The sequence below is a fragment of the Arabidopsis lyrata genome (assembly GCF_000004255.2).
Source record: "Arabidopsis lyrata subsp. lyrata unplaced genomic scaffold ARALYscaffold_1, whole genome shotgun sequence".
Classification (NCBI taxonomy): Eukaryota; Viridiplantae; Streptophyta; class Magnoliopsida; order Brassicales; family Brassicaceae; genus Arabidopsis; species Arabidopsis lyrata.
In genome coordinates, this window is record NW_003302555.1 from 29,992,753 (window position 1) to 30,006,610 (window position 13,858).

Consider the following 13,858-nt stretch of genomic DNA (forward strand, 5'->3'; position numbering starts at 1 on the left):
CAACCCAACCGCCTTACTACCTTCCCACCCGACCAGCTGACCTAGCTAGACTGTCACTCGACCAGCTGACCTTCACTCCGTCCAGCTTAGGTGAGCTACCAATCAGCTAGTCCAGCTAGTCGAGCTGGTTAGCTCATCACTTCTAGCTCGTTTCAGCTTGTTAAGCACTTCGGAAGCCATTCTATCCGCTTCCCTTAGACTTAGCCCGAGGTTTCCACACTTCCCTCGAACCAAGTCTTCCCCGGCGATCCTATTGAGGATCGCGGGTGTTACAAACTCCATACCTACTGAAATGAAAAGAATGGTGAGGAGTAAAGGGAAATTGAGACTATAATTTATAGGAACATCATATCCCTAGCAAGCTACAGATTCTATCCTAAGAATGGAGTGATTCGCGGAGAGATTTATCCCCTCGAACAGATCCTGCATTAAAAGACGCATCTCCGAGAATATTTGAAAAGAAAGGAAAGTTGCAAATGTTTCCATAAATAAAAAAGGGCCGAAGCCCATTACGAGTTTAAAATAAGGGAAGAAGATAAAGAACATTTATGGAAGAGGCTCAGGAACAGGCTCCTTCATCGCCGGTTTAGTCTTCGAAGTGGACGTCTTATTCTTGGCGTCCACTTCGAGATGATCCCGAACGCGTTTCCGACAAGTGCTGGCCTCCTCTTCGTCTTCTTCTTCGCTGTCAGATGGAACAGTGCAGACGGGGGCGTTCACGGGACCCGGGACTCCTTTAGCGCGGAGATACATCCGAAGCATCTTCAGGATCTCAGCGACAGAGTCAAAGTTCCGCCATTCCCATTGAAAGGGATCACTTTCCAAGGCCCGTATCTTCCTCTCCACCCGAGCAATGCGAGCCTCGAGTGTTTGCCTTTTGAGGCCCAGCCGCTGCCTCTCTTCAAACAAGCGACGGTGCTTGTCGGCGACCTAGCATAAAGATGAGTGAATAAGATGAAACAAAAAGTTTTTAAATCAAAAAACTTTAAATATTTACCTTGTCAATAAAATCGCAAGCCTCTTTCTTCTCCTTTGAAGGAAAGTGAAAGACGGCGTGAGGGAAGAGAACGCCGGCCGGTTCAAAGCCGTCGCCGGACAAGAAGAGTGGGCTGCCGGGATCAACGGGGGCTACTTTTTCGTTTTCCATTCTCGCAATATTACTCAAGTAAGACTCTAAAAAAAAACGTAGTTAAATAAAGCTTGGAGGTAGGTAAGCCTTTATTTATAATGATTTAGGGTTTGTCTTGGAACCATAAATTCAATAATGGTAGAGTGTCTGAGTGGTTTAAACCATTTTTGGAAAGTCGAGAAAAGGCAGTTATTGCATTAAAGACGAGCCGTTTTCCTTACTTATAAGAAGGGAAAGAGCAACCGTCGCATTAACTACAAAAGTTTCTAAGGCCCAAGCCCAATAAATTTATCGAGTAGACTAAACCCGAAGTGGGGAACTCGCTTTAAGCCGAGCTCAGCTCTCGCATTCTAAAGAGAAAGGTCTGATCAGCCTAAAAATCTCGAAAGCATAACCACAAGGCCACAAAAGGTTAAAAGCGGACTTTGCAAACCCGCATATAATTTTAACCAAACCCCCTTGGGTCGTAACCTAGAAAGGTTTAAAAGCCTCCTCAGGCAAATATCTTGTTCAAAAGAAATGATAAAGCCTCCTTAGGCCAAAAACAAGTTCGAAATTAAGTTTAAACTAAGTGGGACAATCCCCAGTTTAAAGTGGGCACAGCCACTACGGATCGACCTCCATCTCGGACTCCGGCTCGGCTGTCAAAGTTTCACTCGCTTCCTTAATTGGCGCTTGATCAGATGAAGCTCCCTGACCACCCTCCGCGGTGCAACCATCCTCCGGAGTGACCTCCGGTACCATAGGAGCTACGGGTGGGACAACGTCTTCCGTCTCACTTGAGCCTAGAAATAATATTTTCAGTCAATCAAAGGTACAAGGTAAGAAAAGGTAAGCGTCAGGAGCCAAGCGTTACCTGCCCAGTCTAAACCCGATTCACTTATAGGAGGTGATTCAGTAAAGAATTCCTCGCAGTCAAGCGGGTTGAAGGTCGAAGTGGGAAGAGCTGCTAAGCGACTCCGTTTTTCAGAAAGATTAGTTGACAGTTCGGTCCTTTCTTGCTCCTCGGAGAAATCTGCTTCATGGATTTGATCCAACAGAATCAGGTTTCTCTCATGCTCCTTGATGTCTGACTCCAAGTCTGACCTAGCCTTCTCGGTTTGCATGAAGCGGATGGCCCCTTGGATCAACTCCATCCCGCGTCCCTTAACCTCCTTTCTGGCCTTCGATGCCGACCTTGCTAACTCGGAATCACGCAACTTGGCCAGCGCCTTGTACTTCGCGTCAAGCTCGATAAGTTGGTTGTTCAGGGTATCGGCGGTTGATTCGGATTCATGAAGTCTACCCTGAACACCAGCAAGTTCATCCTGGAGTTTGTAATTCCGGTCATACTGGTCTTGCAGCTCCCCCTTTATCTGCGCAAGCTCAGATGCTAAACTGTCGACCTTGTCCTCCAGATCGTGCTTGGAGCCGACAGAAGAACTGAGTTCAGCCTCAAGAGCTGAGAATTTCTTCTTCCACATGTCAGTCTCCTTCTCCCGTCCAATGACCAACCCTTCGTAATGTTCGATCATATCGTTAAGTTCGTTGTGAGCCTGGCATTATAAACCCGAGGAGGCGAGTCAGTTTAAAGATTAACAAAAAAAAAAAAAAAACGGAACTAACCCGAGATGAATGATGAGCGTGAAGCAAATAGCGTTCACGAATCGCAGGGCGCCACTTGTTGAAGTTTGGCAAGATCGAACCCGATCGGGTCTTGAAGCATCGGAAGACGCTGCCTTCTTTCTCCATAGCTGCGAAGAAGGAAGAGTTGTAAAAATTAGAATTTTAGTAGAGACAAAAACGTTTAAGTATGTGTAAGTCACCAAACCTGAAAGCGATTTGACTTGAGGGACAAGAGCAGGCTTTGACCTCGAGGAAGCACCTCGAGATTCAGAATCTCCCTTTTTAGGGGATGCACTCCGAACAGTCTTTTCACTCTCGGGCTGGGCAGAAGAAGACATGTCAACAGGTCGGGGAGGACCCATTGGTTCAGTGGGAGGGGATGATCGAGGTGAACGGTCAGTCCGGGCCCTTGATTTCTCCCTTCGCGGAGACGAGTCACTACGGGATGACTTGTCCCTCTTCCTACGAACCAAATTCTTAAGTGGTTCGTTGCTGAAATCGTCTCGGGGAGGACGAGGAGAATCACAACGAGGAGACCGCTCTCTCCGAGGAGAACGTTCGTCATGACGTTCGCGACGAGGCGTTAGCCTATAAGCAGCAACGGATCTGGCTCCCTCGGAGCTGTTATCATCAACCAGCAGGGTCCTGCTGTAATCTTTTTTGTCAATGGCGGCCGCAAGGAACGCCTTGTTTTCATCACAAGCCTCTGCTATCGGCTTGGAGAGTTTCTTACGCTGGGCAGTAAGGGCCCGAGTTGACATGCCTTGAGTTGAGGGAGGAGGCGGAAGACGGTGAAGTAGATTGGGAGGACTCATCCTGAGTTTTCGGTTGGCCTCAATAAACCGATCGAGGGTGAAAGAATTCCAAAGGGTTTCCCCTTCAAGGATTGATTTGAAGAACTTGACAAATTCTTCAGTCGGGAGAGTTGAAGCGATGAGAGCTGCGAAATGAAACAACGAATTTGGTCAGTAAAAAATTATAATGAACAATAAAGGAATATACGACCTAGTCTCTACCAGGTTTCGCAGACCACTTCGATGGGAGTACATCGGAAAGATTCCCAATCGAAGCAGGAGTTTTCTTAATCAGAAACCAAGGATGGTGCCAGTTCTCATCCTTGTTCGGGAGGTGCGAGATGACGTTTCTATTGGCATTTGGATACGCCGAGAAGTACCCAGTTTTCTTTGACGAACTCCTTACGCTTAGGAGTTCATTCAGCTTGGGGACTCCAATGACGTAGCCAGCCTCCGCCGCAACGGTTATAATCCCGAGGATGGTTCGGAAGAGATTGGGGGTTAATTGAGGTAAGGCAATCTCGAGAGCCGCCAAGAATCGAACTAGGGCTTCGGGAAGGGGGAAGGTCAATCCGCAGCCCTTGAAGTAAATTTCGTAAACACAAAAGTAGCCGACACGGTGGTTCTCCGGGGATTCCGTAGGGTCGGCTATTTGCGCCTCCGCTATGATTCCAGGAGGAATTTGACAGAGCCCCTTTAATCGCTCAAGGGACTGAAGAGTGCAGGTGGATTTGTAATGAGGACCGGCAATATCGTTAGGACGAGTGCATTCATCATTACTAGAGCGCCTCTCATCGTAAGAAAGATATTCAGGTCTCTCGGAATCGGAAGTCATCGGAGAAAAATGAAAAATTCAAGATCCGGCGAAGAGAGTTTTGTGAAGAAAAGTAGAGAGAGGTTTTGATTAAAGCACAAAAGTAAAAGAAGAGAGTAATGGCGAAAAGAAGTTACCTCAAGCCAATGATGAAACCGCCTCGGAAGTTGTGTGGGAAGTGGGAAGGTTTTTTCCCGTTTTAATAGTAATTAATCAATATACGGTCATAATGATGACAGATGTCTCTCAGTTAAAAATGGCTAGTGCCGAAATTAAAGGAGTGATGAGATTTTCGGCGGGAAATCAGAAAGATTCTCGAGCGCAATCTTTGGCCATTTGAGCATTTAAAGTCCTCCGAATTAGAATAGCACTTCGAAGAACTTGGGGGGCTAATTGTTGGTGTCGGATCCCGCACCAGAAGTCCGAGACCAACTAAAGATTGCCACGTAGTCAAGATAATGGTCCATAAAGGATAAAGCTCATTGGGCCCGTGAGCCAAAGGAACGGTCAAAGTGGTTATCACCACTTCGAGAGTCCGAAGTGACTGCTCTTCGACATGAGTTCGGTGTAGAAGACACGGGTAAGACGGTTCAAGGACACTTGGGCCAAAAGGCGAGGCCCATGAAGATCAGAGTCAACTCAAATTCAAACATTGAGCATTAAAGTAAAAGAATCAAAACGGACACATTTAAGAGGGAATAATTGTACTTAATTATTCGTTTTAATGTCGATTCTCTATGTATAAATATAAAGGCCAATCGCCGTGTAAAGGGGATCTTCCTCTCAAGAAAGAAATACTATAGCAATTTTCGTAGCAATTTAGAAGTTTTTACATATTTATTTTTGTCCCTCAAGAATAATCTTTCCAACTTAATAAAATACTTGAGTGTGTGAAAGACTTAGAAGGCAATCCGGTCAAGCGACCTTGGAATGTGATCAACCTAAAGAAGTTTTATGTTTAAAAGCTACATGCATTGTTTATGTACATGAACTACGATGTGGCTTGATCCCGAAATGGGTACGTAGGCAGCTCGGAAACAAGTTTAGCTATTAATAAAAATTTGTTTTATTTCTATATTAAAGGAAAAAGGTTCGACTGTGCGAACAAGTGAAGCAAATAGAAGATTCGGCTAAGCGAACATACAAGAAATTGGGAATAGAACGTTTATTCAAAAGACGGAATGTCCCTCATCTTACACTTCGGACTATGAAAATCTTGTTGACGAGCAGAACACTTCAACTCCTTGACCAGCAAGATCGAGGATTGGCATCATGCAGTCCGGAATTCGAGCAAAGTCAGAGATTCCAAGCTCAATCCACTCTCCGGGGTGAGATTCAAGGATGTGAAGATCTCTTGACACCGTAGTAAGCCTGCGTTGCATCCGGTTAATCCTCTTCCGGAGTCTCCTCTTTTCCAACATAAGCTTCCGATGTTGAAGCTCGAGTGCCTCTATGAACGCCGTCGCTGTTCCTTGGTCTCTGATTGGGAGATCCCTGATCAAAGCACATGGGGGTCGGATCTGAGATCTCAAGAAGCCGCGAAGTGGAGGAGGCTGCCTGCTTGGCTCATTTGGAACATTTTCGTTTATCATTCCGATTCTGGAGAAGTCGGGCATAGATTCTGAACAGCGAAGATTGAACTCCATACCTACTGAAATGAAAAGAATGGTGAGGAGTAAAGGGAAATTGAGACTATAATTTATAGGAACATCATATCCCTAGCAAGCTACAGATTCTATCCTAAGAATGGAGTGATTCGCGGAGAGATTTATGCCCTCGAACAGATCCTGCATTAAAAGACGCATCTCCGAGAATATTTGAAAAGAAAGGAAAGTTGCAAATGTTTCCATAAATAAAAAAGGGCCGAAGCCCATTACGAGTTTAAAATAAGGGAAGAAGATAAAGAACATTTATGGAAGAGGCTCAGGAACAGGCTCCTTCATCGCCGGTTTAGTCTTCGAAGTGGACGTCTTGTTCTTGGCGTCCACTTCGAGATGATCCCGAACGCGTTTCCGACAGGTGCTGGCCTCCTCTTCGTCTTCTTCTTCGCTGTTAGATGGAACGGCGCAGACGCGGGCGTTCACGGGACCCGGGACTCCTTTAGCGCGGAGATACATCCGAAGCATCTTCGGGATCTCAGCGACAGAGTCAAAGTTCCGCCATTCCCATTGAAAGGGATCACTTTCCAAGGCCCGTATCTTCCTCTCCACCCGAGCAATGCGAGCCTCGAGTGTTTGCCTTTTGAGGCCCAGCCGCTGCCTCTCTTCACACAAGCGACGGTGCTTGTCGGCGACCTAGCATAAAGATGAGTGAATAAGATGAAACAAAAAGTTTTTAAATCAAAAAACTTTAAATATTTACCTTGTCAATAAAATCGCAAGCCTCTTTCTTCTCCTTTGAAGGAAAGTGAAAGACGGCGTGAGGGAAGAGAACGCCGGCCGGTTCAAAGCCGTCGCCGGACAAGAAGAGTGGGCTGCCGGGATCAACGGGGGCTACTTTTTCGTTTTCCATTCTCGCAATATTACTCAAGTAAGACTCTAAAAAAAAACGTAGTTAAATAAAGCTTGGAGGTAGGTAAGCCTTTATTTATAATGATTTAGGGTTTGTCTTGGAACCATAAATTCAATAATGGTAGAGTGTCCGAGTGGTTTAAACCATTTTTGGAAAGTCGAGAAAAGGCAGTTATTGCATTAAAGACGAGCCGTTTTCCTTACTTATAAGAAGGGAAAGAGCAACCGTCGCATTAACTACAAAAGTTTCTAAGGCCCAAGCCCAATAAATTTATCGAGTTGACTAAACCCGAAGTGGGGAACTCGCTTTAAGCCGAGCTCAGCTCTCGCATTCTAAAGAGAAAGGTCTGATCAGCCTAAAAATCTCGAAAAGCATAACCACAAGGCCACAAAAGGTTAAAAGCGGACTTTGCAAACCCGCATATAATTTTAACCAAACCCCCTTGGGTCGTAACCTAGAAAGGTTTAAAAGCCTCCTCAGGCAAATATCTTGTTCACAAGAAATGATAAAGCCTCCTTAGGCCAAAAACAAGTTCGAAATTAAGTTTAAACTAAGTGGGACAATCCCTAGTTTAAAGTGGGCACAGCCACTACGGATCGACCTCCATCTCGGACTCCGGCTCGGCTGTCAAAGTTTCACTCGCTTCCTTAATTGGCGCTTGATCAGATGAAGCTCCCTGACCACCCTCCGCGGTGCAACCATCCTCCGGAGTGACCTCCGGTACCATAGGAGCTACGGGTGGGACAACGTCTTCCGTCTCACTTGAGCCTAGAAATAATATTTTCAGTCAATCAAAGGTACAAGGTAAGAAAAGGTAAGCGTCAGGAGCCAAGCGTTACCTGCCCAGTCTAAACCCAATTCACTTATAGGAGGTGATTCAGTAAAGAATTCCTCGAAGTCAAGCGGGTTGAAGGTCGAAGTGGGAAGAGCTGCTAAGCGACTCCGTTTTTCAGAAAGATTAGTTGACAGTTCGGTCCTTTCTTGCTCCTCGGAGAAATCTGCTTCATGGATTTGATCCAACAGAATCAGGTTGCTCTCATGCTCCTTGATGTCTGACTCCAAGTCTGACCTAGCCTTCTCGGTTTGCATGAAGCGGATGGCCCCTTGGATCAACTCCATCCCGTGTCCCTTAACCTCCTTTCTGGCCTTCGATGCCGACCTTGCTAACTCGGAATCACGCAACTTGGCCAGCGCCTTGTACTTCGCGTCAAGCTCGATAAGTTGGTTGTTCAGGGTATCGGCGGTTGATTCGGATTCATGAAGTCTACCCTGAACACCAGCAAGTTCATCCTAGAGTTTGTAATTCCGGTCATACTGGTCTTGCAGCTCCCCCTTTATCTGCGCAAGCTCAGATGCTAAACTGTCGAGCTTGTCCTCCAGATCGTGCTTGGAGCCGACAGAAGAACTGAGTTCAGCCTCAAGAGCTGAGAATTTCTTCTTCCACATGTCAGTCTCCTTCTCCCGTCCAATGACCAACCCTTCGTAATGTTCGATCATATCGTTAAGTTCGCTGTGAGCCTGGCATTATAAACCCGGGGAGGCGAGTCAGTTTAAAGATTAACAAAAAAAAAAAAAAAAAAAAACGGAACTAACCCGAGATGAATGATGAGCGTGAAGCAAATAGCGTTCACGAATCGCAGGGCGCCACTTGTTGAAGTCTGGCAAGATCGAACCCGATCGGGTCTTGAAGCATCGGAAGACGCTGCCTTCTTTCTCCATAGCTGCGAAGAAGGAAGAGTTGTAAAAATTAGAATTTTAGTAGAGACAAAAACGTTTAAGTATGTGTAAGTCACCAAACCTGAAAGCGATTTGACTTGAGGGACAAGAGCAGGCTTTGACCTCGAGGAAGCACCTCGAGATTCAGAATCTCCCTTTTTAGGGGATGCACTCCGAACAGTCTTTTCACTCTCGGGCTGGGCAGAAGAAGACATGTCAACAGGTCGGGGAGGACCCATTGGTTCAGTGGGAGGGGATGATCGAGGTGAACGGTCAGTCCGGGCCCTTGATTTCTCCCTTCGCGGAGACGAGTCACTACGGGATGACTTGTCCCTCTTCCTACGAACCAAATTCTTAAGTGGTTCGTTGCTGAAATCGTCTCGGGGAGGACGAGGAGAATCACGACGAGGAGACCGCTCTCTCCGAGGAGAACGTTCGTCATGACGTTCGCGTCGAGGCGTTAGCCTATAAGCAGCAACGGATCTGGCTCCCTCGGAGCTGTTATCATCAACAAGAAGGGTCCTGCTGTAATCTTTTTTGTCAATGGCGGCCGCAAGGAACGCCTTGTTTTCATCACAAGCCTCTGATATCGGCTTGGAGAGTTTCTTACGCTGGGCAGTAAGGGCCCGAGCTGACATGCCTTGAGTTGAGGGAGGAGGCGGAAGACGGTGAAGTAGATTGGGAGGACTCATCCTGAGTTTTTGGTTGGCCTCAATAAACCGATCGAGGGTGAAAGAATTCCAAAGGGTTTCCCCTTCAAGGATTGATTTGAAGAACTTGACAAATTCTTCAGTCGGGAGAGTTGAAGCGATGAGAGCTGCGAAATGAAACAACGAATTTGGTCAGTAAAAAATAATAATGAACAATAAAGGAATATACGACCTAGTCTCTACCAGGTTTCGCAGACCACTTCGATGGGAGTACATCGGAAAGATTCCCAATCGAAGCAGGAGTTTTCTTAATCAGAAACCAAGGATGGTGCCAGTTCTCATCCTTGTTCGGGAGGTGCGAGATGACGTTTCTATTGGCATTTGGATACGCCGAGAAGTACCCAGTTTTCTTTGACGAACTCCTTACGCTTAGGAGTTCATTCAGCTCGGGGACTCCAATGACGTAGCCAGCCTCCGCCGCAACGGTTATAATCCCGAGGATGGTTCGGAGGAGATTGGGGGTTAATTGAGGTAAGGCAATCTCGAGAGCCGCCAAGAATCGAACTAGGGCTTCGGGAAGGGGGAAGGTCAATCCGCAGCCCTTGAAGTAAATTTCGTAAACACAAAAGTAGCCGACACGGTGGTTCTCCGGGGATTCCGTAGGGTCGGCTATTTGCGCCTCCGCTATGAACTCCAGTACTGACTATATATTTTGCAAACCACTAAATCTCTGAGACAAATATGCATCCTAGCTATTTTCATCATAATCCCCTATGCATATGCAACAATCCTATATGAAACATACTAGACTCGATCCTAAATGTGATGCAACTAGATGAACACTCTGTTTTTGTGGAATACATTTTCAGAAAATTTTCAAATTTTTTGGTTTTTTCTATGCTTTAGATGAATGCAGACTCAAGTGTGAAATGCAAAATTTGAAAACAAGACTCAAAGAAAACATGTTAAATACGTCTTGAATTCTCCCCCAAACTTAAACTACACAGTCCCTTGTGTAGTAAAAATCTGAAGGAGATTTCAAGAGAGACACTATAAAAACAAAAGCAGAAAATGGTATTTACAATGATGGTTGGGTGTGGTACCTCAGTTGAAGGTCCTGGAGATGTAGTCGTCCATCTCCTCTCTGGTGTATTCCCACAGAATGTTGGGACCTTGTTGTTGCTCTTCCTCGGGTGCAAGGTACTCGATCTCCTTGTGATCGAGTATCTGGTGATGAATTGGAATTTTTGTGAGCAAAACTACACATACTCGAGCCTCCTACTCGATGGCGGTGTCTCCAGGTGCAACAAAAGATTTTCAAATTTTTGGACTCCACTGGGCTGATATACTCGATCACAAGGTCCTTGGTAGAGTAAAATTTTTGAATTTTTACTCTATCTCCATATTGTTTCTCCATTCCTGAGAACCACAAACACAACCAAAACAAATCAAAAATAACAAGAATGGAAATCAAATTATTTACAGAGATAGTCATGGGACTTCCTCCCAAGTGAGCTTGTTTTAAGTCTCTAGCTTGACTCCTCACACTTGTGGATGTCGGATTCACACACTCAAGTATTTTATTAAGTAGGAAAGATTATTCTTGAGGGACAAAAATGAATGTATAAAAACTTGTGAATTGCTATGAAAATTGCTATAATATTTCTCTCTTGAGAGCCAGATCCCTTTACATGGCCATTGGCCTTTATATTTATACATAGAGAATTGACATTAAAATGAATAATTAAGTACAATTATTCCCTCTTAAATGTGTCCGTTTTGATTCTTCGACTTTAATGCTCAACGTTTGAATTTGAGTTGACTCTGATCTTCGTGGGCCTCGCCTTTTCGGCCCAAATATCCTTGAACCATCTTACACATGCCTTCTTCATCGAACTCATGTCGCAATGTAATCACTTCGGATTCTCGAAGTGGTGACAACCACTTCGACCGTTCCTTCGACTCCTGGGTCCGATGGGCTTCATTCTTTATGGGCCATTATCTTGACTACGTGGCAATCTTTGGTTGGTCTCGTACTTCTGGTGCGGGATCCGACACCAACAATTAGCCCCCCAAGTTCTTCGAAGTGCTATTCCAATTCGGAGGACTTTAAATGCTCAAATAGCCAAAGATTGCGCTCGAGAATCTTTCTGATTTCCCGCCGAAAATCTCATCACTCCTTTAATTTCGTCACTAGCCTTTTTTAACTGAGTGACATCTGTCATCATTATGACCGTATATTGTTTAATTACTATTAAAACGGGAAAAACCTTCCCACTTCCCACACGACTTCCGAGGCGGTTTCATCATTAGCTTGAGGTAACTTCTTTTCACCATTACTCTCTTCTTTTACTTTTGTGCTTTAGTCAAAAACTCTCTCTACTTTCCTTCACAAAAACCTCTCTTCGCCGGATCTTGAATTTTTCGTTTTTCTCCGATGGCTTCTGATTCCGAGAGACCTGAATCTCCTTCTTACGACGAAAGACGCTCTAGTAATGATGAATGCACTCGTCCTAATGATATTGCCGGTCCTCACTACAAATCCACCTGCACTCTTCAGTCCCTTGAGCGATTAAAGGGGCTCTGTCAAATTCCTCCTGAAATCATAGCGTAGGCGCAAATAGCCGACCCTACGGAATCCCCGGAGAACCACCGTGTCGGCTACTTTTGTGTTTACAAAATTTACTTCAAAGGCTGCGGACTGACCTTCCCCCTTCCCGAAGCCCTGGTTCGATTTTTGGCGGCTCTCGAGATCGCCTTACCTCAATTAACCCCCAATCTCCTCCGAACCATCCTCGGAATTATAACCGTTGCGGCGGAGGCTGGCTACGTCATTGGAGTCCCCGAGCTGAATGAACTTCTAAGTGTGAGGAGTTCATCAAAGAAAACAGGATACTTCTCGGCATACCCAAATGCCAATAGAAACGTTATTTCGCATCTCCCGAACAAGGATGAAAACTGGCATCATCCTTGGTTTTTGATTAAGAAAACTCCCGCTTCGATTGGGAATCTTTCCGATGTACTCCCATCGAAGTGGTCTACCAAACCTGGTAGAGACTAGATCGTATATTCTTTTCCTGTTCATTATTATTTCTTTACTGACCAAATTCGTCGTTTCATTTCGCAGCTCTCATCGCTTCAATTCTTCCAACCGAAGAATTTGTCAAGTTCTTCAAAACAATCCTTGAAGGGGAAACCCTCTGGAATTCTTTTACCCTCGACCGATTTGTCGAGGCCAACCTAAAACTCAGGATGAGTCCTCCCAATCTACTTCATCGTCTTCCGCCTCCTCCCTCAACTCAGGGGATGTCAGCTCGGGCCCTCGCTGCCCAGCGTAAGAAACTCTCCAAGCCGATAGCAGAGGCTTGTGATGAAAACAAGGCGTTCCTTGCGGCCGCCATCGACAAAAAAGATTACAGCAGGACCCTGCTGGTTGATGACAACAGCTCCGAAGGAGCCAGATCCGTTGCTGCTTATAGGTTGACACCTCGCCGCGAGCGCCGCGACAAACGTTCTCTTCGGAGAGAGCGGTCTCCTCGTCGTGATTCTCCTCGCCTTTCCCGAGACGATCTCAGCAACGAACCACTTAAGAATCTGGTTCGTAAGAAGAGGGACAAGTCGTCCCGTGATGACTCGACTCCGCGAAGGGAGAAATCAAGGGCCCGGACTGACCGTTCACCTCGATCATCTCCTCCTACTGAACCAATGGGTCCTCCCCGACCTGTCGACATGTCTTCTTCTTCTCCACCCGTCAGCGAAAAGACTGCTCGGAGTGCATCCCCTAAAAGGGGAGATTCTGAATCTCGAGATGCTTCCTCGAGGTTGAAGCCTGCTCTTGTCCCTCAAGTCAAATCGCTTTCAGGTTTGGCAATTTACACATACTTTAAACTTTTTGTCCCTATTAAAACTCCAATTTTTATAACCCTTCCTTCTTCGTAGCTATGGAGAAAGAAGGCAGCGTCTTCCGATGCTTCAAGACCCGATCGGGCTCGATCTTGCCAGATTTCAATAAATGGCGCCCTGCGATTCGTGAACGCTATTTGCTTCACGCTTATCATTCAACTCGGGTTAGTTTTTTTTTGTTTGTTCTTTGTTTTTTTTTATGTATCGCCATTCTTCAAACTGACTCGTCATCCCGAGTTTATAATGCCAGGCTCATAACGAATTTAACGATATGATCGAACATTACGAAGGGTTGGTCATTGGACGGGAGAAGGAGATTGACATGTGGAAGAAGAAATTCTCAGCTCTTGAGGCTGAACTCAATTCTTCCGCTGGATCCAAGCATGACCTGGAGGACAAGGTTGACAGTTTAACATCCGAGCTGGCGCAGGTAAAGGGGGAGCTGCAAGACTACTACGACCGGAATTACAAACTCCAGGATGAACTCTCTGGTGTTCAGGGTAGACTCCATGAATCCGAATTAACCGCCGATACCCTGAACAACCAACTTATCGAGCTCAACGCGAAGTACAAAGCGTTAGCCAAGTTGCGTGATTCCGAGTTAGCAAGGTCGGCTTCGAAGGCCAGAAAGGAGGTTAAGGGACGCGGGATGGAATTGATCCAAGGGGCCATCCGCTTCATGCAAACCGAGAAGGCTAGGTCAGACTTGGAGTCAGACATCAAGGAGCATGAAAGC

At 45.9% G+C, this 13,858-nt stretch overlaps 1 protein-coding gene across 1 annotated transcript; it reads right to left on the bottom strand.

The window, feature by feature from the left end:
• Positions 1-1,735: 1,735 nt before the first annotated feature.
• LOC110224752 (meiosis-specific protein ASY2-like) lies at positions 1,736-4,363 on the bottom strand. Its single transcript, XM_021011680.1, has 5 exons — positions 3,751-4,363; positions 2,940-3,674; positions 2,735-2,862; positions 1,986-2,664; positions 1,736-1,929 (listed from the first exon to the last, which is right to left on the bottom strand). The coding sequence occupies exons 1-5, from the start codon at positions 4,361-4,363 to the stop codon at positions 1,736-1,738; spliced, it is 2,349 nt and encodes a 782-aa protein (XP_020867339.1).
• Between the last annotated feature and the right edge of the window lie 9,495 nt (positions 4,364-13,858).